Below are 24,901 nucleotides of genomic sequence, written 5' to 3' on the forward strand. Positions count from 1 at the left end.
AGGCAGCGTTGCTTATTGTCAAATTAAGACTTTGTTCAAAACGTTCTTAATATCAATTCAATTGAGTTTTGATCAATATTAATTCTACTGAAGGGTTTTTCAGCAGTTAGAACTTCATTTCTCCTTCGTTATTACAATTATAATTCTACTGAAGGGTTATTCAGCAGTTAGAACTTCATTTCTATTCGTTAATACAATTATAATTATACTGAAGGGTTATTCAGCAGTTAAAACTTCATCTCTCCTTCGTTATTACAATTATAATTCTACTGAAGGGTTATTCAGCAGTTAAAAATTCATTTCTCCTTCGTTATTACAATTATAATTCTACTGAAGGGTTATTCAGCAGTTAAAACTTCTAAATAATTAGATACAAAATTTAATATTTATATATACATACGTTTATTTTTTATATAATAGCAATTGTACCTGAGAATTAACCAATTGCCTTCGTATTAGACTGCCATGATTTGAGTTATGATTCGCTCACTCAGAATTTTCCTTTTAACAGTTCTTCAAAAATTTAAAATTCTTACACATTTTTTTTTTCAGCAAACCCATCAATTGCCATTTTTTGCAATAACAGTTTAATGTAATTTAGAAATAAACAGTTTTCACTCACTTTAGCTTGAAATTAAATAAAATTCAAATTGTAATATATGTGTAATAAACATAAGTAAGTGGAAGTATTGAAAACATACCAATTCGATTTTTCGACGAAATAACACGTTTTGAGTTCCCCTTAGTCCAAATATTAATTAGAATTATATATCGAATTGGTCTTTACCTCACTGAAATAGTATTACAGGGCTTTAATGACGAATTTTCAAAAAATCTTCTCATAAAATATCGTCACTTTTTATTCATAATATTGTAAAATATCTTTACTGTTTATCTGAAATGATCAACAATTAACCATATTTTCATTAATAGTGAACAATGGATAAATATAAACTATAAAAGTATTTGATAATTAACCTAAGAATTATAATAGAAATTTTTTTTTCATTTTTCATATTGATGGAAAATGGAAAAGCACGTAAGATTACGGGATTATAGACCGTTAGTTTTCCGTTAAAAATTGACATGAATTATTCATATAATTTCAACAAGGATGTCAAATGTATATTTTTATTATAGTTAATCTTTATTTTAACCTTTCAATTGGCTGGATGACTAACTCTATACAATCGTTCTTAGTATTTTAAATATTTCTTAAACAACAATTAGCATTGAATAAATCGTTATGATCACAATGTAAATTTTACTCAACTGTTACATTTATTTATTTGTGCCACACTTTTGCAAAATAAAAATATTAAAGTTTTGGAACGATTATTAATCGTAAAATACGAAATATTAATAACAGTACTTTTTTGAAAAATGTTGAAATTGGAGTTAGTTGATCTGCCAATTTAAAGGCTCATTTAACTATTTATTATAGGAAAATATTGTCTATGTGAATGATAAAAAAATGTCTGTTAATAAACAAGCAAAGATTAATTTCAACTTATAGCATTGTGCTGAGTGAATGTTGTATTATGCGTAATGAGTTTTGAGTAAAAGTTTTTTTATATAATAGTCCAGTATCTAATATAGTGGCGTTATATTGAACAAACTTAAAGCCAGCTCTCAGTATAAGGAGCCCTGTGGAAAAAAAATCTAGTTATTTCACCCTAATTTTGTATTGCTTTAATGAAGACTGCGTATAATTACTATTCAGACAGAATTGATGGCTGTCCAGTACAGTTAGGGGGAATAGAAAACGGTGGCTGTTTAAAAATAAAAAATAAAATAATAATTTTTCATTCGTAGCTTCAACTCTTTGAAACTAACACAAAAAAAAAAAAAAAATAGAAAACTAATATGAAAGCATTTAAAGTAGAATTAATTTGCTAAAATATGAGCCTTAGTAGCTGTTTACGTTGAATAGTTCCCAAAATTCAATTTTTAAAAAACAACTTTTTTTAAGAAAATGTACTGAAACATCAGTAGTTAGTGAATTTATATCTCTATAACTGTTGGAAATCTATATCTCAGGAACTTTTCTAGGAATTTTAATTAGGATAGGAAATTTCCCCTTGGCTCTTAGACTATTCCATATTAACACCATCCTGTGACAGTTATAGGATTACGTAAGTGCTATAAATCACTGTCACGTCCTAGTGTACGTAACAATTTTCCATTTTTCAAGATAAAGTATCGGTTACACAATTGAAGTGTTGTTTAAAAGTTTATGTTTCAAAATATTTGTCACTTTTAGCCATGCTAAACTATAGTCGGTGAATAATAATGTTGTATGTTTTGCACTGTCGTACACAGACCAGAAGGATCTTGTACTACCTGGCTCTGAATTAAACCCTTCGTGAGTGAATAAATTATAGCTCGTATGCCAACTCCTACATGCAATTTACATACTTAGTTTAAGTGCTCTAATGATAAATATTTAACAGTTTTAATTAGGCTGCTGAAACATTCACTGTAAACAGTCCAACTCTATATACCTTAATTTAAATTTCTTTATATTTTATACAAATCGTGACATATTAAAGTTATGTTGTTCAAACCCTGTTTCTCTGAAAACTGTAAATACTAGTTCCAACTCCTTTTCATAAAGAATAGTATCTTCCAAAAAATCCTTTATCATATAAGCCTCTTCGTTACGGAATTCTCTATCCACATCTATTCGTAAAATTTTTTCCTTAATCTCATCTAAACATAAATTATTTCTCTGCTTCCTGAACTATCAATCTACCTCAAATATGTTATAATAAAACAGGACCTATATTATTTTGTATTTATTTTACTCTATTTTCTTTTTTTTCCAATATTTCTTTGTTAGTCATTTTATTGGTAGAAGTATTTATAAACGTTAACCTTGAAACTTCAGTTCTTCTTTTATTTTAATTTTCATTCTTCATATTACTATTTCATAATTTTGATTGAGATATTTATTTAGCTATTAATTCATTATAAGCTAGCCTGTAGAAAGATTCCCAGAAGAAAATTATATTTCATTTCATTTGAAGGATAAGCATGGCTAAGGTCTTTGTTAATATTAAAAAAAACTAAAAAAAGTACAACTCATTAAAGACTCATTTAAATAAATAGTATAGAAGTACATATAATCAATCCTTGGTGTACAGGATTTCAACGAGTAAAAAAAAAAAAAAGAAATCAAATACATGTCTAAGAAATGTAGTTTAGTTTAAAAAATAAATTTTATTTGCTCACAACTCAAAAAGTATACATTTTATTGAAAATTGCTTGAATTATAATTCAATCAATTATAATTAAATTATAAATAGATGATTAAATGCTATGTAAAACAAAAAAAAAAAGAAAGTCTAAATCGATGATTGCTTTTCTTAATGTCCTTAATTATCGCCATATTTACTTAAATTTTCATTTATTATAGTTTTTATTCTAATTGAATGATAAAATAAGATGATTGTTTATAAGAAATAAAACGAGCTTATTCCTATGTTAATATATAAATTATTCTCAGCAGATTCCCATTGGAGCATGTTAAAGAAAAACAAAATTCTATTTTTTTTGTACCTAATTTAGAATGTGAATTACTTAAATTTTCCTTTATTAGAGTTTAATTTTTCATTAGAGAGGAGTCTAATTATTTCTTAGTAAATACGCGAGCTATATGAAATTGTACCTATGTTTATCTTTAAATTATTCTTCTATGTTTCCATAGAAACCAATTTACTTATTATTATTTTTTTTAACTATACATGTCCTGTAACATTCCAGCAACTCATTTCAGAAAAAAGATTCAACTGCTCACAAAGTTATTATGAAAAAAAAAAATCATTAAGTTTGTGCAAAACTTTCACTCGGGTTAGCCAGTGCAACATTACATGTTATTGTAAGTATCTAGTAAAATTAAAATAAATAACTTTTTTAACAGGAAACACTAGTTATATGTTAGAAAATGAATGTGCTTGCACAAATCAAAATTACAAAAAGAAATCTAACTTTGACCGAAATTTGTGACCTTGGTCTGGTTAAATTTTTGTTATTTTTATGATATTGATTCGCTTAGGATCTTTTTTTTTTTTAATATTAAACATTATCCATACCTATACTTATAAAAAAATATGTTTATGTTTTTTTCTTTTTTAAATTTAGTTTTCAAAACAAATTTTACATTCTTAAATAATTTATTATAACAAAAAAATGTTGGTTCCATAAATTTTTAGTATGCGTTTGGTGAAGTAGTAAATAAAACCAGCAGTCTTCCTAATACACCTTCATTGCAAAATTTTAAGCTAGTGGGGGCATCCAAGATCAGTCCTGGTCGAAATAATGTAACAACAAAAAATCACAAAATACAAAACAGTCTATCATTACTAATCAGCTAGTAGAAGTTTTTAAATGGATTTGCCACTGAAAGGGGTATATAAACATACAAGAAAATAATAAACAAAGGTTTCAATAAATATAAAGGAGAAATGTTTATAATATTCGCGGCAGTGGCTAATCTATTTTACATGACCTCTTGGCTTATGCCAGGTGGTGTGGTTACATCTCTACGCTCCACTCCCGTCACAACTCGAATAGATAAGAATTTTTTATCAAAGAAACATTTCAAATAAATAATGTTATTTTTAATGTAAAGAATATGTCTTACTAGTTATAACTGCCAATTCACAGTTTAATTAAAATCTGTCATAAAAGTCATACATTTCTTTGTAATTTAATTGAGCTATAATTGGAAAATAAAAGCGTTTGTCTTCATATTAGGACTATAGAATAGTTTCTACCACGACTTGTTTCCTTAATTTAATTTTAATGGCTTTAATTATGTTAAAATTACAATTATAATATTAAAAAACTATGTTATAATGTATGTGAAATAAGTAATATATTCAAAATAGAATAAATAATTTTTATACAAACTTTAGTATACCTAATGCGGAGATGAAATCATCTTACGGCCTATCTCTTTTCTTATCAAAACAGTTCTGAATTTCTAATCTTCTTAGGGAATAAGCTCCTCTCTCTGCTTACACACTTCCAGTTCATTAGACACCTCTACCTTACGTTGAATATCAAGAACTAAACATAAAGCGTATCAGCACGCGGCCTTTGGGGGATTTGGTCGCAATTTTTCTTCTTCATGTTTTTTTTTTCAATCTATCGCTAAGGGATTCGTGTGGTATCTAAGGAAATATATCCTTTAAATTTAATGGGGTTTAGTTCAACCCTCTATTCCTAAAGCGTTAATAGTGACAATAATTTTTATTTTATTGAACTAAATTAATATAATGTTCCATAAATTAAGCGCATTAATTATTAGCGTTCAAATATTCATTCATACAATATATACATAAATAGGAGAACAAAATAAAGAAAAACATGTAAATGATAACAATAATAATAATCATTGAATAAATAGAAAAAAATTTAAATAAAAATAATAAAGCAGGGGAACTCGAAAAACAATTTACGAGCGGTTGCTTAGTTGCATTATGTTCCTTACTCAGAGCACTGGTCAGGTTGACAACCTACAATATCAAAAGGGATGAGAGAGAATTAGTTATTAGTTAGTAGTCGAATACATTTTTTTGGTTATTTTTTCCCTCTTCAACTCAGAGTTTACAATATGCAGCTAAGGTTTATAGATAGATAGGTAGATAGTTTATTATCTAATATATACATCTTTTAGCCACGGAGTTTGGCCCATTTAGTGTTAGTAGCTGCTAGTATTGGATGACAATGAAAGGATGGATATAAATACGTATACATATGTAAATTCCTATTGCTTACTGTAACATCTTAATATAATTTAATAATATAACGAATTTAATTTTTTGTTAAAACAATATAAAAAAGTATACATCTTAGTATGATTTAGTAGTTTCATGACATAGCGAATTAAATTTTTATTCCTATTAACATTTATTAGCTAAGGTCTATATAAATAATATAACATCGATATGTTTATATCGATAAATTAAATAAAATACTATCATAAATAAAATAAAATACTATCAAGTGGTAATAATATTGATAGTGAAAGGTATAGCAGTCACTAGGACTGCCTAACTTAACATTTACTATCGTACTATCAAGATTAACTTGATAGTTAGTATTACTCTTAACTATATGCTCATCCATGACAAGACTGTCATAATGAAAGCTCTCTTTATTCACAAAATAATTTGTGAATTGGCCTCCACAACAAGTTTCAGAATGATGCTCTTAATATTTTTCTCTGTTTCTGCCCGAGTTAGTCAATCTTAGTAAAAACGTTACTATAAAATTCAGGCCATGTAAAACAAATTCCTAATTTTAGTAACCTATAGCTTTTTGTTTCTAAGCTAGACTGCTCATAACGACACTACTTTCACTTATCACCTTTAATATGACCCAAAGTATTATTTAGCTATTTTTGTGATTTTTGAAAAAAAAAAATCTGAAGATGAAGGGAAGGGAGAAATTATGAACAAATAATTTTTAGTTTTCTGTTGTCATCAAATTTCTATAGAGGGGTGGTAGCACCGTGGTAAGGCGCGAGGCTACTAACTCCAAGGACCCGAGCTCGAATTTTTTATTTTAAATGAAATTTCTATTTAAGAATTTCTTGAGGTGGGAATAACGTACTAAGTCGTTAGGCAATCGGGAATTTTTGTGTAGTCTTGGTCTTTCCCATCCGCAATGCCTTGGTTTTTCCTTTTTTATCCAAGGATTATTTATGAAATTATTTAATATTTTGTATTTTTCAATTGTTTATTACTGCTAAAAATATGAACTATTTTTTTTTCAAATAAACAAAATAAAAGGTACTTTTAAAGGAATATTTTCTTAAACATCGTCATTTCAGCCCAATCAGACCATATCAACGAGGGCAACACCCAGCTGGTGCTAGAAGCTATTTAATTCTTCGTGACTCGGCGGGTTTCAAATCATTAGTAGAATCGAGAAAATTGAAAAATCAATTTTATAAAGTGACACGGTTATTCAATTTTAGCAAAATAGTTGCTGTCACAACCTAGGCATATTACTGCCTGAAATATATAATTTTAGTTTCTTAAGTTTTCGATTCAGTTCGAACTAAGCTGTTCAGAAATAGATGCACACATACTCATTTTGAACTCAGGAGATCTCAAAACACGTGATTTAAAATATATTTTTCGTATTTTTTCACCCATGAACAGACAAATAATTCTGATTGGGGACTTTAAACTGTTTATTTGAGTTAATTACTGAGATTTTTTTCATCATTGCACGACTCCTTACTGTACATTTCATATTCAGGTATGTGGAAGGAAAAAAAATATATCAATGTTTTTTTCTTAATTTGTTCCAAGAATATTAATATTAAGGAACGTTGGGAGTACGGAAAAACCATATTACCAGGTCACGTTTTTATTATCAGCTGGTAAACCGATAAGGCTTTATAAACCTGCAGATATAATCTAACCTTAATCTTTACGACGAAAGGAAGGTAAGAGGCTTTGGTCGCTGCGTCTCACCTAATGAATGGACAGGATTACCCTCTTACACGAACCCCAAGTTACCCTCTTACGAACTCACCTTTCTTACCCTTACGATGTAGGACATAAGACATTATCGTAAGGAAGGATTACAGGATAAGATGGCTCCTAAGGTCATAAACTGCTCTCTATATTACTGATATAAATCTCATTTAAAAAATTAATTTCTCTCTTTAGTTTTTATTTTAATTAACCTTATTTATAAGATACTTAGATATTGACGTTTTTATTGGCTTATAATAAAACCTGAGTCTGATCTTATTGATGTTAGTTAGTTCTTATATTTGTACTGAGAAGTATAAAGCATTTAAGCCTATATTCCTGATTATTTAAAAGAGGAAAAATAAAGTTAAACAAATTCTGAATAAAACACATCCGTTTAATACAGTTTTAACCACGATATTGTCATAATATACAATTTAATAAACAAGTTAAATCCTTTACACCAATCCATTAAGTATTTTTTTCTGAGTCTGACAATGTGCTTAACTCAACATCGACATTTTTGGACTTAAATCCTTTATATTTGGGAGCGCGGGTAGCCCCGGGGTAAGGCCCGTGGTTAATAACTCCAACGACGCGAGTTAGAATTCGGCTGGGCAGAAAATAGTTTTCTGTTACACTAAGTCATCTCCTGTGGGTTCTGGGACCCAACCTCTTAAATTGGATACCCTTAGTTGAGTAAAAATTTGGCGGTCGAGCGTGATTCTGGCCAAATCACCTCCTTGCACAACCTTTAGTCTAGTAACAGTACTTCCTTATAAAGTACTAAACCCCTGACCCTTCATGGGTTATAGCGGTACAGATTGTAATTTAATTTTTAATATTTTTTTCTTCTTACCTCCTGTATCAAATAGATAAATAACATTAATAATATATATCTAAATATATACATATATCCTTTGCCACATGGCATTATAAGGGGTTGGGCTGGGTCCGCTGAAGGCGGGGGTTACAATATTGGCCCAGGAGCCGCTGGCCGGGGGTAATTTTTAATTTTTTAACATCCTTTATATTTGTCAATACTGATATATTCTTCATACATGGGAATAAAGTTACACATCATGTGATATGAATCCAACAAAAAATCGAGAATACTTCATTTATTGTTTCATTATTTTGAGCACGAATACAATAGTCTCTGAACATCTATTGATCCTAACTGTGAATCCTAACATAATTACAAACAGATAAGTTACATAATACTAAACATATCACTCTTTCACTTTAGGGGGAGGGAAGAGAGGAGGAGGCTATCTACAGGGTACTACCCTATCATGTTAAGGATAGAGGATCAAATGTTCATTTCTTAGGATCACCACAGAAATAAAAGTCGACCCCCGAGGGCTGCAGTTCCGAGGTTGCCAAGACCTATACCTCAACTCCCTCAGCTATAGACGGCCCACCCTCATCATGGCTAACCTCATTAGTGGATGAAACTATCATAACGATGGAGACGCAAAAAGATTTATCAAACCATTGCAGCGAAAAACTGGCGCCCGCCAGCTTGAGTCTTAAAAAATGTATTCGGTTCTGAGACATGATAACAAAAATTATTATGGATTTTACTTTTTGGCATCATCATATTTATTAAGGCTGACTTCATAAATTGTTGAAAGAATCTTATAAAAATATTTTTACTTATGAGAATTCGAATTCCTCTCGTATCCAATCTTTACAATCCAAAATCCTTCGTAAAATCCTCAATGCTCCTTATTTTGTTACTAATAAAACCATCCTTAAAGACCTAAATGTTCCTTATGTAACCGATCTACCCGAACCCGATATTATTCCTTCCATTATAAACTCCCTAACCACCCAAACCCACTCGTTTCTAACCTTGCTTCCTCTTCCGTTCCTGGCAATCCTCCGAGGCGTCTAAAAAGAAGATGGCCTCGTGACCTTATATTGTAAACTGTTTTAGAGTTCTACTACTGGGTAGTTTCTCTACATCCTGTATCATGTCATTATGTCATTATGATCAAATTTACTGGTTGTATTTTTTTTTATACAGTTGTAAATATCAACAAATAAATAAAATAAAATAAAAAAAAACTTATGAGAATAATGTTTTTAAGTTATTGTAAGTAATTCCTTTTTAAACGTAAAAAATTGTAATTAATAAAAATTTTTACATTGTAAAAGTTTCTATTTTCACAGTTGTCATAATATACGACCGAACGCCTTAAGTCTATATATTTTATCTATACATTTTTCGTAGCTCTGCATTGCCTTGTATAATGTATTAAATTTTTTTCTCTAAAATTGTTGGCCTACTAACGATATATTATACGTTTATATTATTTCCAGAAATCAGTTTTCAACTCAGATAAAATTATTTCTCAAATTTTTTATTTAAGTTAGTTATTATTATCATTGATAGATTGTGTGTAATTAATAAAAAGGAAGATTTTAAAAAGATATTAATATTAAAATTAATATTGATATTAAAAAGGAGGTCCGTGTTGTCAAAAAAACTGATTGAACTCAAATTGAAAATAAACTATTTATTATGATCCTACGTTTCTCCCCTTATTGCAGGGCTTCATCAGGGCTAAAAAAGATTAAGTAAGAGAGAGAACAAAATAATATGAAATAAAAATAAACTATGATGTATTTAAAAATGATCTAAAACATGTGAAAATATTTATAGAAATGTATTTGTTAATTTTTAAACACACCATAGTTTATTTTATTTTTTCATATTATCTTATTATCTTACTCTACTACTTAATCTTAGTTGTTTATATCTTTTTAGATGAAGCCTTGAAACATAGGACCCGGACCCAGACCATCTTCCTTTTATATATATATTTTTATTTTATATTTATCTATTTTTCATTACTAATAAAAATGAGAGAGGGCTAATTTATTTTATTTATTTATTTATTATTATTTCAAGTAAACAATATTAAAGGAGGTACTTATGAGGAAGCTATTTACAAAATTCGCTATTTACGTCCTGTCTGAATACTTTAGTTAGGATGATTCCCAGCTAGCATTAAAGATAGTTTAATTGTTTAGTAAAAATCATTATTGCCTTTTTGGGTACATAAAAAAGTATGAAAAATCCATTAGTTTTAAGGTGGCACTTAAAGGTATTTGCCTTAAATATGTAATTTTGGCTGCCTATATCTTTTTCTGAGCTAGATGGTTCACATACGCACACAAAACATTTTACGAGACTTGGTAATTAGGATTCATAAGACGTGAATTTCCAATCAAAAAATATATTTGAAATATTTTATATTATAATACTTTCCCGTACTGTATATTTCGTACTTGGGCAAGTGAAAGTTATATAGTTAGGATATGTACAGGGTGCTCAAAAATAAATATATTATTGGTATTTAGGTATTATTTTTTCCAATAAGAATTTTTCGGACCAGGCTGATTACATGCTTATCTGAAAAGCGGTTTATTCCCTTTCTTTCTAGAAAAACTGCGATGCATGAGTCATGAGTAAAGCCGTCCATGTTTTTTTAATGAATTTAATAGTTTATTTGGTTCTTACGGAGTCCGTTAGTGAAGTAACGAATTACTTCCTGCTGTGTAACCGTTGATTAAGTAGCCGTTCATGAAACACCTCACTTACACTGCTGTTATGCACCCGCAGCACATACCAATCTATTAGCCTGATGAAGCGGTTCCACCACACTCCATGATTACAATCCATGACCACACTCCATGATTACAATCCATTACTCCGCAGGTGCGGTGGCCCAGCTGCTGCCCTCGCTCTACGAGTTCTCGCTGCAGGCCTACCACGTCACCGACGCAGCCCTTGGTTTCTTCTCCCCGAAGCAGAGCCAATCGCTGACCATACTCCGCCTCCGCTCCTGCTGGGAGATCACCAACCACGGAGTCGTCAACATAGGTGAGTCTATTTCACTCTCAATATAATATATAATAAAACATATAATCTTATGAAAAATCTAAAAAGTCATAAACACATAGGTTCCACCTGAGCCATGTTTTATTACTTTGGTGCGTATGAAATGTCGGATTTTGAAGTGAATATATAAAACTGTATATCTTTTTTCATAATTATTTATTTAATAAAAACATATTCTATTGGCTTCTATACACTATTCCCAACGGGACTTCAAAGCATAGATGCCTGTTTTAAAAAAAAATCTGATCTTTAGAATCAATAAATTTAGATATCGAATTTTTCAAGCTATCATTTTTATACTGTTTAGCCAGTAAAAACAGACCCACATTTTTAAAATGAAAGTCGGTTGGCGAGAGGTCCGGTAAATAGGCTATGTTACTGCAAAACTTTATATTTCAATTCATATGATTTTGCAATTGTCTGTGCGATGTATGCGGTCGTTTTGGGTCTTCCTCGCATTTCGTTTTGTAGTGAAAAATCACCAGACCTAAATTTTTAAAACCAATGCTGCTCTTTTAGATCTTCAGCAGTATTATTCTCAAAATCCAGGTATATATTACGTGCAGCTTTTGCAGCATTATTGCCAAGTTTATACTCATCCAAAAAAAAACATGAATATCAGTGGAATTAATATCGGTAAAAAATTCAAAAACAAGTAAAAAAAAGGAATACTTATGAGAAAATCATCTTAGTTGATATGTGACTCTAAGACTATGAACCAGTTCATGTCAAAAACTAAAGCATAACGAAAACAGGAAGTGAAATATTTGTATGTAAAAAAATTCCTACATTTCATAAGCACCAAACTAATATAAAGGAGCATATAACAATAGTCCCTAAATCTAAGTATACAAACTAATTTGCAAGCACTAATACTTTTCGTTTTATAATGGGGATGACAATCGATGATATTAAAGGAGTTAAAAAATACAACTCAGCATTATATTATTAAGTGAAATTGTACCAACTGAAATACTAATAGTACTTTGTTGTAAAACAGGGTCATTTGTTTTATTGAATCCGGTCGGCCCTGTATGGTCATTCATGGACAACTTACAAAAGATACAAAAATAACTTTACTAGAAGACACTTCTTGTGCACAGCTATTGAACTAAATAATTACAAAGGTTTATGAATCACTTTATTCATAAAACAGTGCAGCCCAATTATATCGGGTTGCTATACACTCAGCATACTAAAACTAGTTGGACAATTGCATATTATTCTTATAATACATAGGTATAACCAGTTAATACTAAAATACATAGGTATAACCAGTAAATACTGTAATACATAGGTATAACCATTAAATACTAAGACCAGTTGGACAATTGCATATTATTCTTATAATACATAGGTATAACCATTAAATACTAAAATCAGTTGGACAAATACATATTATTCTAATAATACATAGGTATAACCATTAAATACTAAAACCAGTTGTACAATTACATATTATTGTAATAATACATAGGTATAACCATTAAATACTAAAACCAGTTGGACAATTGCATGTTCTTATAATACATAGGTATAAGCAGTAAATACTAAAACCATTTTGACAATTTCATATTATTCTTATAATACATAGGTATAACCAGTAAATACTAAAATAAGTAATACTAATACATGATTTATTGTTTTAGTTCTTAAATTTTTTTATATTTTCATTTTTTTATTTCATTTTTTTCCCTTTTTTTTAATAATATTATTCTTTATTTGCTATTATTTACTTATATTACTTATGTCTACGTATAATTCTCTCTCATTATAATAAATAGTACAAATAGTATGTATGTATAAAATATTTAAATAGTTTAAATATTTAAAAATCCTACATGGCCATGGCATCATATTCCATTAAAATAAAAAATACTCAACTTATTGTTTGAGCTACCTCATTTTAGAATTCCTTACTCCATATCCATTCGTGAAGCCTACTTTTTAGTATCATTTAAACATAAATTATATGTCACGTCGATTATAATTTCCCCTTATACTTGTAAATAATTAATGTCTATGCAAACTTAGGTATATAATTTAAAAAATGCATTTTTTTTGTTTAGTTTTATCTCAAGTTCTTATTTTATTACTATAATTATTGCTGTTTTATCTAATTTTATTTAACTATCTATAATGCAACCAAACAAAGGCTGCCCAAATTTTCCATATTGTTTTTAGAATTCTAAATGCAAAAGGAATAAAAATCGATTTTCATTTCATTTCAAAAATAAAAACGCTATAAGTTGACCAAATACAACCACCATTGGGACTCAAGACTGCGAAACACAAACACTAATGATCATAGCTGTGTAGTCGTGGTTGCTAGGAGGAGTTTGATTAATTACAATCTGCTTGAACCAAGATTGCATGTAGATGTATAAATTGTGGCATATTTCAAATATATTAAAATCCAATAATACGTTAAGATCTGCGATAAAATCTTTAAAATTATACAACTATATATAGGCACTGATACATCAATTTACAAAATATTTATAAAAAAATTGCTTGTTAAAAGTCAACATTTATAAGAATGCACCAAGACCAAAATCTATGAATAGAATACCGCTGTCTAAGTGTGCCGAGTTGGCGGGCTGATGATCACGAAATGCTTAACACCTGTTGCTTACGTGTTGACCCATTTTAGTTATCTACCACAGTATATTTACCTACTTTAGATTGACAAGTAACAAAAAAATGTTATTTTGAGTATTCTGGAACTCATTTAGTAATCTGTCAAATGTCAAATTTTAATCATATCTATAATACTCTTTATCTCGTCTACAGGTAAATTTGTTTAATACTGAATTCATATAAAAACTGATGAAAAACTATTGGATTATTTATTTTTTTCAATGGTAAAATGTTTTTAGAAGAAAGTATGATTAATAATTGCTGAGCTAATCACTCATAGCAACCACATCATTTACATGAATTCAACATTTTTATATGCAAACTGCTCTAAGCACTGAGCGAGTCGATCCATCATATAAACTTTTAATACAGTAATCTATTCGGGTCCTGGACCGAGGGCTTGGGGGGGGTAAGTTCTTAGCCCCTCCCCCCTCCCCTGGCGGTGATTTATCTAGCCTGGCATTTCGTCCGGCATTAGTCCCTGATGAAAAAGTGGAAAATGCAAATAAGTCCTTGAAATAAATTGCCCTCCAACCCAAAACATTTAAATTGTCAAAATTTCAAAAATAAAATTAAGTTTTTCAGTTAATAGTTTTGATTAAAATAATTAATGGGACGTCATGGGACTTGCTTTGGAGTAAAATAAAAAAATATAACTCAGATATTAGAATTAATTAGAAGAAGGGAAATTTATATATTTTGGTTATCTCTACACCCTTGTAAATCATGAAGGTCTGTTCAGGATTTAACCTCCTAATCTTGGACTTTCCCTGAATTGGGTAAAGTATACTTGAGTACTGAGCAGCTGATAATGATTGCATTACTTGTACTAAAAACATTTGAGTATAGAGTACAATACTCATTTTCATAACATTTCAAGGTGACTACTGGTAAAGTAAACGGAACTCAAGAAAATATTTAATTCTGAGTACAGAGAATTCATACAATCCAGTTTAAATACGATTATAATCAATACTAAAAAAAAATGTTAAGTAATATTAAAGTATTATTTATTACTTTTAGTAAATTTTACTAATTTGAATACTATTAAAAATATATATTCTAATATTAAAGGAACCAACTACTTAATTTTCATTTCCACTCAGTACCCATATATTTTTTTTTCGGCCAAGACTCCCATTGGTGTCCTATATTGGTATCGATATACTATAATTTTTTTTTTTAGTAAATTTTACTTAAATACAAAAATATATGGTATTCAAGAACGAGATGTAATTTATTAAATGTTTGTTTACAATATTTGAGTTTGCTGTAATCAAATACAATATTATTAATCACTTTAAGTTATTTTCAATTATCATTGTGAGGTACGTAGATAATTGATTACGTATTACGATAATGATTGTGTACTCAGTACTCAAGTAATAGCCAATTGCATCGGGAATTACAAATAGAGACAATAGAGGATTACATCTAAAAATAGGGTTAATGAAGTTCCTCTCCCAGTTACCGACAGTTAAAGGAGCAGTGACCTACAACTTGGGAAACCCAACCTCCACCCGAAGACTGAAGCCCAGGCGGCTGCATAATATCCTATTATAAATTATATATTTAAATATTAAATCAAATTTAAATATGCACAACTACAACCCATGAAGGGGTTCAGTACTTTGTAGAGAAGTAGTGCTATTAGACCAACATTGATGTGATTTGATCAGAATCACGCTCGACCGCCAGATTTTTACCTAATTAAGGGTACCAAATTTAAGAGGTTGGATGGACCCCAGGAGTTGACTCACTGCTACAGTGTAACAGAAAACAATTTTCTCCCAGCCGGGTTCGAAATCGGGTCCTTAGAGTTAGTAGTACCCCGTGGCTACCGCGTTCCCTATTTTTGTTTTAACTTTACTTTTATTAAATTAGTATTTTAATCTATTTATTTTATTTTATTTTTTTGTTTTATTTATAATATTGTATATAGTTTATATAGTTAAGGGTGTCTTTTGTATGAGACTATACTTTCACCACCCCATAATCAATTGTTAAAAAAAAAAAAAAAAATATGTACCTCTTCCATTAACACGGACCATCAGGCCTATGTGGTATTGAATAAATTAAAAAAAAAAGCGTACAAAGGTACTTTCAAAATGGAATAGTAATTAATTACTGCATCTTTTGCTCTTCATTTTGCTAAATGCTGTTCTTTTAAATCTTTGTTAATTCATTGGCTTAGCTTCGAAACTGGAATTTAAATGAAGCATAGAGCCTTATAGGGATTTGTTTGTCTTCTAAAAACAATTTATGGATCCTCCCCTGCACTAACTAGGCTTCCTTTTTTATCCTAATTGTGATGTTTTGTTTTTAATTATTGTTTAGAAATTTCTACAAGTACAACTACCTTCATTGTGACAGTTAAGGAATGGGTTAACATTTAAATACAGCATATTGCAAACGAACCATTGCACCCAAGCGGTTTTAAGGCTATCATGAACTTAACTTCAAGCCCGTGACTGATCTTCCATCCTATGTTCTGTCGAAACAAAGGCATTAGATAGAAGTGAGCGAATTTCTCAACGTGATTGATTCCATCTCGTTTCTCCTAGGGACATTTCCTTGGCTCGAACAACTCTTATAGTTCAATAATCTCACTCACTGTTCCAAAAGTTATTTGTTAATCACATCGATCTTAAGAGATCATTAATTATCACCAACAGGTTGTTGGCAAAGATGGAGCTGTTGGCACCAAGGGGAGCATTCTGGCATTGACGTCTGTGAATTTTTTTTAGGAAGCAAACATGATTTTTTTTTTCGCTACTGTCTAATTCAGTTGGGCCTATTTCCTGTTCTAATTATCAAAGGTCGTGGTCCTTAAAATTGTTACTAGCCTGAAGGAATAAACTTTATTTTATATATGTATATTAATATTAATTATTTTGTTTATTGATCATTAAAAGGTTAGTGCTTTGAATATTAAATACTGATTTCTTATAATTAAAATTCCAGTTTTAAAAAAAAAGAACAATGCTATTTAATTTATTTTATAATTGATAGACCATCAAAATATAGTTGTTTTTTTTTTAAATATTAAATTACGAGCTATTTTAAATGTTTTAAAAACAACAACAAACTTTATTATTTTTTTAAATACATATATTTATTTCTTTTATTTTATTTACGTATTTATTGATTCTTTATATTATATTTGGTATCTTTTTATAATTATTAATTTTATATTCATTACTTTTAGCTTAATATTCTTATTAATTTTATTTTGTAATCTTTGTATGCATGTACTGTTTTTTAAAAATATTAATAGATTATAAATGGGGATGTTTATGTATTTTTTATACTTTTGACTTAAATTTACTTTTTTGTGTGATGGGAAAAAGAGAGAAACTTATTAGAATTGGAATAATAAAAAAATTAAACATATTTGAAGAAAGACAAAAAGCTAGAAAAAAAATGTAAACGTTCAAGGGAAGAAATAATAAATAGGAAAAATAAATCGTGTATTAATTTGGTACATAATGCAGGAATTTTTATAATGTGGCAATTAAAAAAAATATGCTGTGACTATTTATATTAAGAGGATTACAAAACATTGTGCTGTACTAGTCATAAGTATGCTGTGTATAAGGTAGCCCAATGAAGTTGAGCAGCACAATTATTTCAATCAAAGTATTTCTCTCCCCTTCCTCACTACCGTTGTTATATTTTTGTAAAAATATATGGTGGCTAGGACTTTATCTTACATAACAGTGTAAAAAATAATAAAAAGTGTACCTAATTATTTGGGGAATAAATCGGGTTATTGGAGCAAAATGCTGACTACGGTATTTCTTAAGTTCTGTAGAATCAAGAATCAGAAAGCTTTATTCCCTGGGATATTTATTAACTTTAAATTTATTACAGCTTACAATGAATGCCCTTTAATGGAAGATAATGATTAAATGATTTCATCGTTCTTTTATTTACAAAATTAAAAAAAAAAATAAGATAACTATCTCTAGGTTAGTATCGGATAATTTTAGATCAAAGCCATTAGCCATGTCGTAGCAATGTTGACTAAAACTGGCACAGCTCACTTCAACATTCCAAAAACTATTTAGGAATAGTACATACTTAAAATTATTAACTACTTATTTTCCATAATTGTATTTATTCTAATGTAAATGCTCGCCAATACCTTACATTGCATTGCTGCTATATTTCAGTTATGTATATTGTCTGGGTTCGATTAACATCCGATATAGACTATCCTATTTTAGCGTTTAATCTAAGGGCTTTGAATCGATGGTAAAGCAGTTAGAGGAGGTTATTGCTCGCCCCATCCCCTGTAATGAAAGCTAAAGGCCAATATCTCTAACAATGTAAGGAGTAGCTATACAACTTAATAAAGTCCTTATTGCCAGGGCTTAGCAATAATATGTACACTCGAGGGTAGGCTACTTTGAGGAAAGCAAATCCATGCTGAATTGCAGCTTAATCTCGATTCAGTCAACTGCTAATAAAAGTTTTTATGTCAGTAATATACAATAAAACAAATTTATTTTTCCAAATGAAAGGTAGATAACATAAGCCCAAATTTCGAACGTTCAGGGAAAATAAGGTTGTTTTGTGAATTCACATATAGACCTTATCAATCTCGAAATATGACTATCGATTATTGTTGATTCCAAATAAATACATTTTTCAACTCCTAAAAATAAAAGTTTGCATTGTATGGGAATAGAAGGGGGATTAGGTGGTAAATATATATCATTTATAACAACCGTAGATAAACAAAAATGTATCGGTTATATTGTCGAATATTTCCGGTCCTGTGATTTTGATAGCGGTACCGATAGGTATAACGGTATAACGACCAATATTAACCGGTTATAACGACTGATCGGCTAAAACGACGGATTTTTACGATCTATCGAACAATAGATTGGCTTTAGTGACTGTATTCCAAGAATTCATAAAAAAGCCATGTAAAAACCCTAATTTTTCAAGATTTAATATTTCTTTCACGTTAGACCTATTTTTTGAAATCGGAGGAATTCATTTCTGTCTAGAGAATTTTTTAAAGTTTATTTTTATTGTTTCCTTCAAGAGACGCATCATATCTAATAAAAAAATATTCAGTGAGGAGGAGAAGTTTCACATTGGCTGCTCTCATGAAAATGATGAGACTAACATCAGTTTGGTTAAGGAATTGAACGAAAGTCATTCTACTTTATCTTAAATTTGGAAACAGGCGGCCTTGATTCGAGATCTTATAGAAAATGGGAATCCTTCAAAAAGTTAAAATTCTACCCTCGATGAAATGGATGAGCTATTGCTGAAATGGTTCAAAATCCAAAGAAGCTGCAATATTCCCCTGTATGCAACATGATAGCTAAAGTGAATGATTTCATGAAACCAATTCCTTGTAGCACTAGGAAATATTCAGAAGAAGAAAAATCTTGCCGTTGAATTCAATGATTTTGTTTCAGCCGTAAAATCGAAGTTAAAAATTAGCGGTGTAGCACAGGAACGCTTTAGCAACTAGTTAACTATGGTTTGGCTAGCGGTTGACCAGATAGGAGGAAAGTTATATTGTACTGATTGCAAACACATTTATGGAAATAAAAGTTGTGATATAAACGTACTCCATATTGATGGAAAGCCATAAGTTTTAGTAAATGTAATAGATAACATAGAGTAGTGGAGAATGGATTAAACCGCGCAAATAAAGGAGTAACGAGTGGTTGCGCAGTTCTATTTAGCCAGTCGAATACTGTTGTCATTGCGCAGTTCCATTTAGCCAGTCGAATACTGTTGTCATTGCGCAGTTCCATATAGCCAGTCGAATACTGTTGTCATTGCGTAGTTCCATTTAGCCAGTCGAATACTGTTGTCATTGCGTAGTTCCATTTAGCCAGTCGAATACTGTTGTCATTGCGCAGTTCCATTTAGCCAGTCGAATACTGTTGTCATTGCGTAGTTCCATTTAGCCAGTCGAATACTGTTGTCATTGCGCAGTTCCATATAGCCAGTTGGATACTGTTGTCATGTCGACATGGTTATTAAATAATTACTTTTTTATTCCGCGTGAACTATATTTGAGCATTTCAATTTGTAGGTTGACAATCTCCATAATTCGTCGATACTGGTTCCATAACAATTCATTACAGAATAAATGTTCATTTTAGTTAACTTATTTTTTTTTTAAATTTCTGTCATACTTATGCAAAACAAAAAAAAAATTCAAAATTTTACTAGGATAAATAATATTATTTCTGTTAAAATTTGAGTTAATCAATCAGTCAACTGATATTTTTTTAGTTACCTGGAAATTATTAAAATAATTGTCACGGTGAATGGTATGAAAATATTTGTTCTGAAACGAATTTGAAATTAATTTCAACTCGAATTTGAGTGGTAAATGAAAGTTTTGTGATTCGCGCACCTCTCCAATTTTAATTTTTTTTTTTATTATGAAACTTTTTCAATTTGATAATTGACATTAAAATATTAAATATAATAAATTTCTGTCATAAAAATATTATAATGTCATGAAGTAAATGAACTGAGTAAGGTTAGGTTGGGTATTGGAACCACTTCTCCTATGCCGGTAGACAATATTGAATTTGCCTATAAAAGCACCACTTCGTTCCAAACCTTCTTCCACGTGTAACCTATTTCATTCCTTCAAATCCCAACTGTACAAGGCTTAGGATCCTTTGAAACAAAACAGTACTTGTGTTGAGCTTTGTAAACATCAAGTAAGGAGCTTAGAGACTCGTAGGTAAGATCCTAATAATATTATTGGTATTAATTTGGTAAGTTATAGGGTAGTTATAATTTTTAATTTAAAAATGTCTATAAAAACAAGCTGTCCTAAAAAAAAAGGTCTCCAAAATAAATTGTGCCTAATGATGTTGATAAGTGTGGTTTCTTACACTCAAATAGCTATAAACGAATTCTCCGTAATTGGTTATCTCATCTAACATTATTTCTGAGCTGTGGAACTAATTTTACAGACGTTGTTTTGGATTTTTTTTTTACTTAACCTGTGATTTTTTGTGTTTCGAAAATACTGTTTTTCGTATAATAATTGAATAGTTCATTTTAGAAAGATAATAAATCATAATTATTGAGTACCTTTCACGCAAAAGTGATTTAGAAAAGGTCGAACAAATTTGTGTACAGGAATATCGTAAGTATCATGAATGAATATAAAATTGCTAAATGAGATGGTAATCTTTGCTAGCCCAAACCGTAAATGTGATATAAATAAAAGAAACGTAATGTTGAAATTCGTTAAGATTATGTTCACATTAATTTAAAATAATAAAGTGAAATTCTTTAGAAATATGAATATAAATAAATAAAAACTAGGGGAAAAAAGGGGAAAAACTAACGACTATTAGAAACTTAATATTAAGGTTAAATAAAATAAAATAAAAAACAAATAAATAAAAGCTTGTTGAAATTTAAAAAAATAAATCTTAAATATAGAAATAGACAATTGGGCATACTGATTGAGCGCATCAGAGGAATATTTTCTTTAGTTGAAAATAAAAATAAAGAATTGTCTTTGTATCATCGTGGGTGACTGAGAAGTAGTTGTCCCTCCTTCATCCCCCTCCCCCCCGTTGTGGTGAGATGCTTCTTGTTCCTCTGCAGTGTACTATTTAATTTTTAATTTTATTCTTTACATTAAGATTTTATTATGTTGTCATTAACCTATTATAAGCTGGACAAGAGGGCACTCAAATCTACAATGAAATGACTCTTGGCCATGTTTAAATATTCCATTTCCTATTAGAACTAAGTCCGTAACAGGAGTAGCACGGAGTCGACCAAACACGAGAATACATTAGCTGAAGGCAGCTGATAGATGGAGCCACTGCGCTCCTAAAATATTCAGGTCCTATCAGGCGAAAGGTGTTTACTTGCTTTTGTTTGCATGCTTGCTCTTTAAGGTGCCACATTTCGGGACATTCAGGTCTGTGCGTGTCCCTCATTATTGTGTCGGAGATAATTGGACTCTATCTCTCCAATCATTACCAGCTTCAAGCTCGATTCAGGTTAGGCTCTTGGTGTGGTTGTTGTTGGCCTATTATTTTCAATTAGAAGTCCCCTCGTTCCAATAATCCCTGTAAGCCCCCGGCTATAGAGCCACAAATTGTAAAAACCGCCTTCAGCGGACTATGTTTTCTGTCTATCTTATAATGCCGTAAGGCAAAACAAGATAACTTGTAAATACATGTATTATATATTATTTTTTATAATCCGTATTATATTTATATTATCAATAAAGAGGTTTTAAAATAATAAAAAAATCCAATAATCCGTTTTGGCAAAATAAAACATCTTGTTTTGCCAACATATATACATCCATTTCTCATTTGTATATATTTAATTGTTTGTTTTATTTTTCTCTAGGCCAGAAAAAAAAAAGTTGTAATAATCCAAATACCTATGGTAAAAGGATGCCAACTTCAACTAACACATTCCTTGTACCTTAATTCCCTATTTCCTTATTAATGGAGGGTACGAAAAAAAAAAACTTCACTAGGCCCTGCAGATAACCTTAAAATGCCTGAGAGGATACTAAACTTAGCAGGTATACATCTAACTACCTCCTTTTTTATTTTTAATTTATTTTCGTTTGAGGAGGGAACGAAAAAAAAAAAGTCCTTCTCCCCTCAAGATTCGAGATTATGCGTTTCAAGTTATGTAAAATCCAAAAATTGAATTAAGAAAAAGAATTTTTTTGGCCTTCCAGGGCTTTCTCTTTGAGATTTTTTCTTCTTCATATTTTCACTAAGTTTACCTCAGGATATCATTACCATCTGCCATTTCGTTTTAAAATTGGCGGGAGATTAGTGGTTTCATAGGCCATCATGAAAGCCATTTTAAAGATGGAAGAAAAGTATAAAGGCCATTCTAAAGGCTTAAAAAAATAGTAATTATTATATTTCTAACAGTCGATTTAATTGAGAAATATGTGGGTCCTATTTCCTTTTTAAGAAGGAAATTAGAGCCTTAACATTTTGAACATTATTTCAAAATACAGGAGATGGCTACATTTTATTACTGAAGCAAATAGCTTTGGTTGACCCTTGGGTTCCTCAGTAGGCATGCGTAAAAGAGGGTCGTAAATGTTTTTGGTTTTTACATTATTTACTTGTCTTGTGCATATTCATGGATCCAGTGATGAGAAGGGATCCCGCGACGGCTGAGCATTCATTATTTTCTTCACATGTCTTTGACAGTACTTCTTGCTGCAGATTCATGATCGTTGTATTTTCGGATTGCGATTCCATGTTCATTTCTCTGAATGCTGAAGCAGTTTTTCAGAACGTTACACCAGTTTTGAGCTTCCAACCGAATCTAATGTTTTCATTCATAATAACTTTCAAACTTTTGATAAATTAAGTTCCAGTTGTTTCCCAAACTCGCAGCGGAACTTTAAATTTGTTTTTTCTAAATCTTTTTTTTTTAAACTAAATTATTTATAAATATATTTTTGTTTTGTTATGAACTTTTTTTTTTTTTTACAAAGCTAGGATATACATGACTAAGTCGTCTTTTAATATTGTAAATATGCATCAATAACGTACCTACCTAAGTATAGATAAAACGGGAAGTTTTCCAGAAGAAATAAGAATGATATAAACGGTGATGGGAGTATAGAAACAGATGCCTTGGACAGTGATGTATTAAATACACAGTACAACCCGGCCAAAACCAATGTTTTTCTAAATTTTAAATATTTTCTTTTAATTTTTCTTTTTTAGATTTATTCTTATTTTCGTTGATGATATTTACCTAGAAGCGTATTGAAAAATGTATCTATTTTTAAGTTTAGTTTCTAACATTTTATAAACTGAAACAAACTAATAACCACCTCATAAAATATTAGTCAGATTCCAACCCTTTCTCTCCTTTCCTTGTTTTTCAAATTCTTTGATATTATGTATTCATCCATTGTTTAATATCACTAGCAATTCAGACTAATTATTTATTAAAGAAAAATAAGATTATGAATTTTTTTTTATGTCGTCATATAAGCCTTAGACTATTTCAATGGGGATAAAACCAATCTGATATAAAATAGCACTAAATTCCACATCCATTTATTGAATGCAATTAAAATCATCGTTAGAGCCGTTTTTTAAAAAATCCTAAAAAGATATAAAATCGATCTAAAGTAAGGCTCTTTTGGTTGGTGTATTATTACGAAAAATTTACTATGACGTCTCAATTATACAAGTGTCTTAAAAATGTAATATCAGTTCTGTAAGACTTTACGTTTTTAATCATTTTGCGAGACGATTAATTGGACTGAGGACCTAAAACATATTTGCGACGAAAACTCGATTCAAAATTTTTATTATCAGAATACTTCCTACTTACATCGGTAAGCGTGAACACTTTGCGGTTTGACTTTTCAGATCCTTCTGTTTTTAATATGGTTGTTGTTGTTGTTGTTGATAGTTGCTTAAAGACGTAAAACCCTCTGGTCATCAACGCCTATGGCATGATGAAAGTAAAAAAAAAAATATAAAAAAAAATAATAACAAAAAATAAATAAAAATAAAATGAATAAAAATCAAAGAGGAGTTATAATTTATAATAAGGCGATGTGTTTTTTAAAATATTTTTAATATACATACATATTTAACCATATATTTTTAATATGATTGTATTTTGATTGCCAGATTTTGTACAGAATTCAGTATTTAATTCTCGAAAAAACGCCTGTTGAACAGATTCGATACTTAGGACTCCATCTTGACAAGAGACTTACTTGGAATCCGCACACAAGACTGAAACGACAAGAAACTGCTCGTAGATTCCGATTGCTACAACACTTACTTGACAAACGCTCTAAACTTCCCATTCACTACAA

General features: G+C 30.0%; 1 protein-coding gene across 3 annotated transcripts in view; it reads left to right on the plus strand.

The window, feature by feature from the left end:
• Nucleotides 1-24,901, plus strand: part of LOC106685918 (F-box/LRR-repeat protein 16) — a 356,715-nt gene that overhangs the window by 225,040 nt on the left and 106,774 nt on the right. For all 3 annotated transcript variants that reach the window (XM_067046395.1, XM_014428921.2, XM_014428922.2), the window contains exon 5: nucleotides 11,227-11,391. In XM_067046395.1, the coding sequence (XP_066902496.1) occupies nucleotides 11,227-11,391 (165 nt within the window). The remainder of the gene's footprint in view (nucleotides 1-11,226; nucleotides 11,392-24,901) is intronic.

Source organism: Halyomorpha halys, unplaced genomic scaffold (assembly GCF_000696795.3).
Source record: "Halyomorpha halys isolate HHAL.00 unplaced genomic scaffold, Hhal_1.1 Scaffold755.1, whole genome shotgun sequence".
In the NCBI taxonomy this organism is placed as follows: domain Eukaryota; kingdom Metazoa; phylum Arthropoda; class Insecta; order Hemiptera; family Pentatomidae; genus Halyomorpha; species Halyomorpha halys.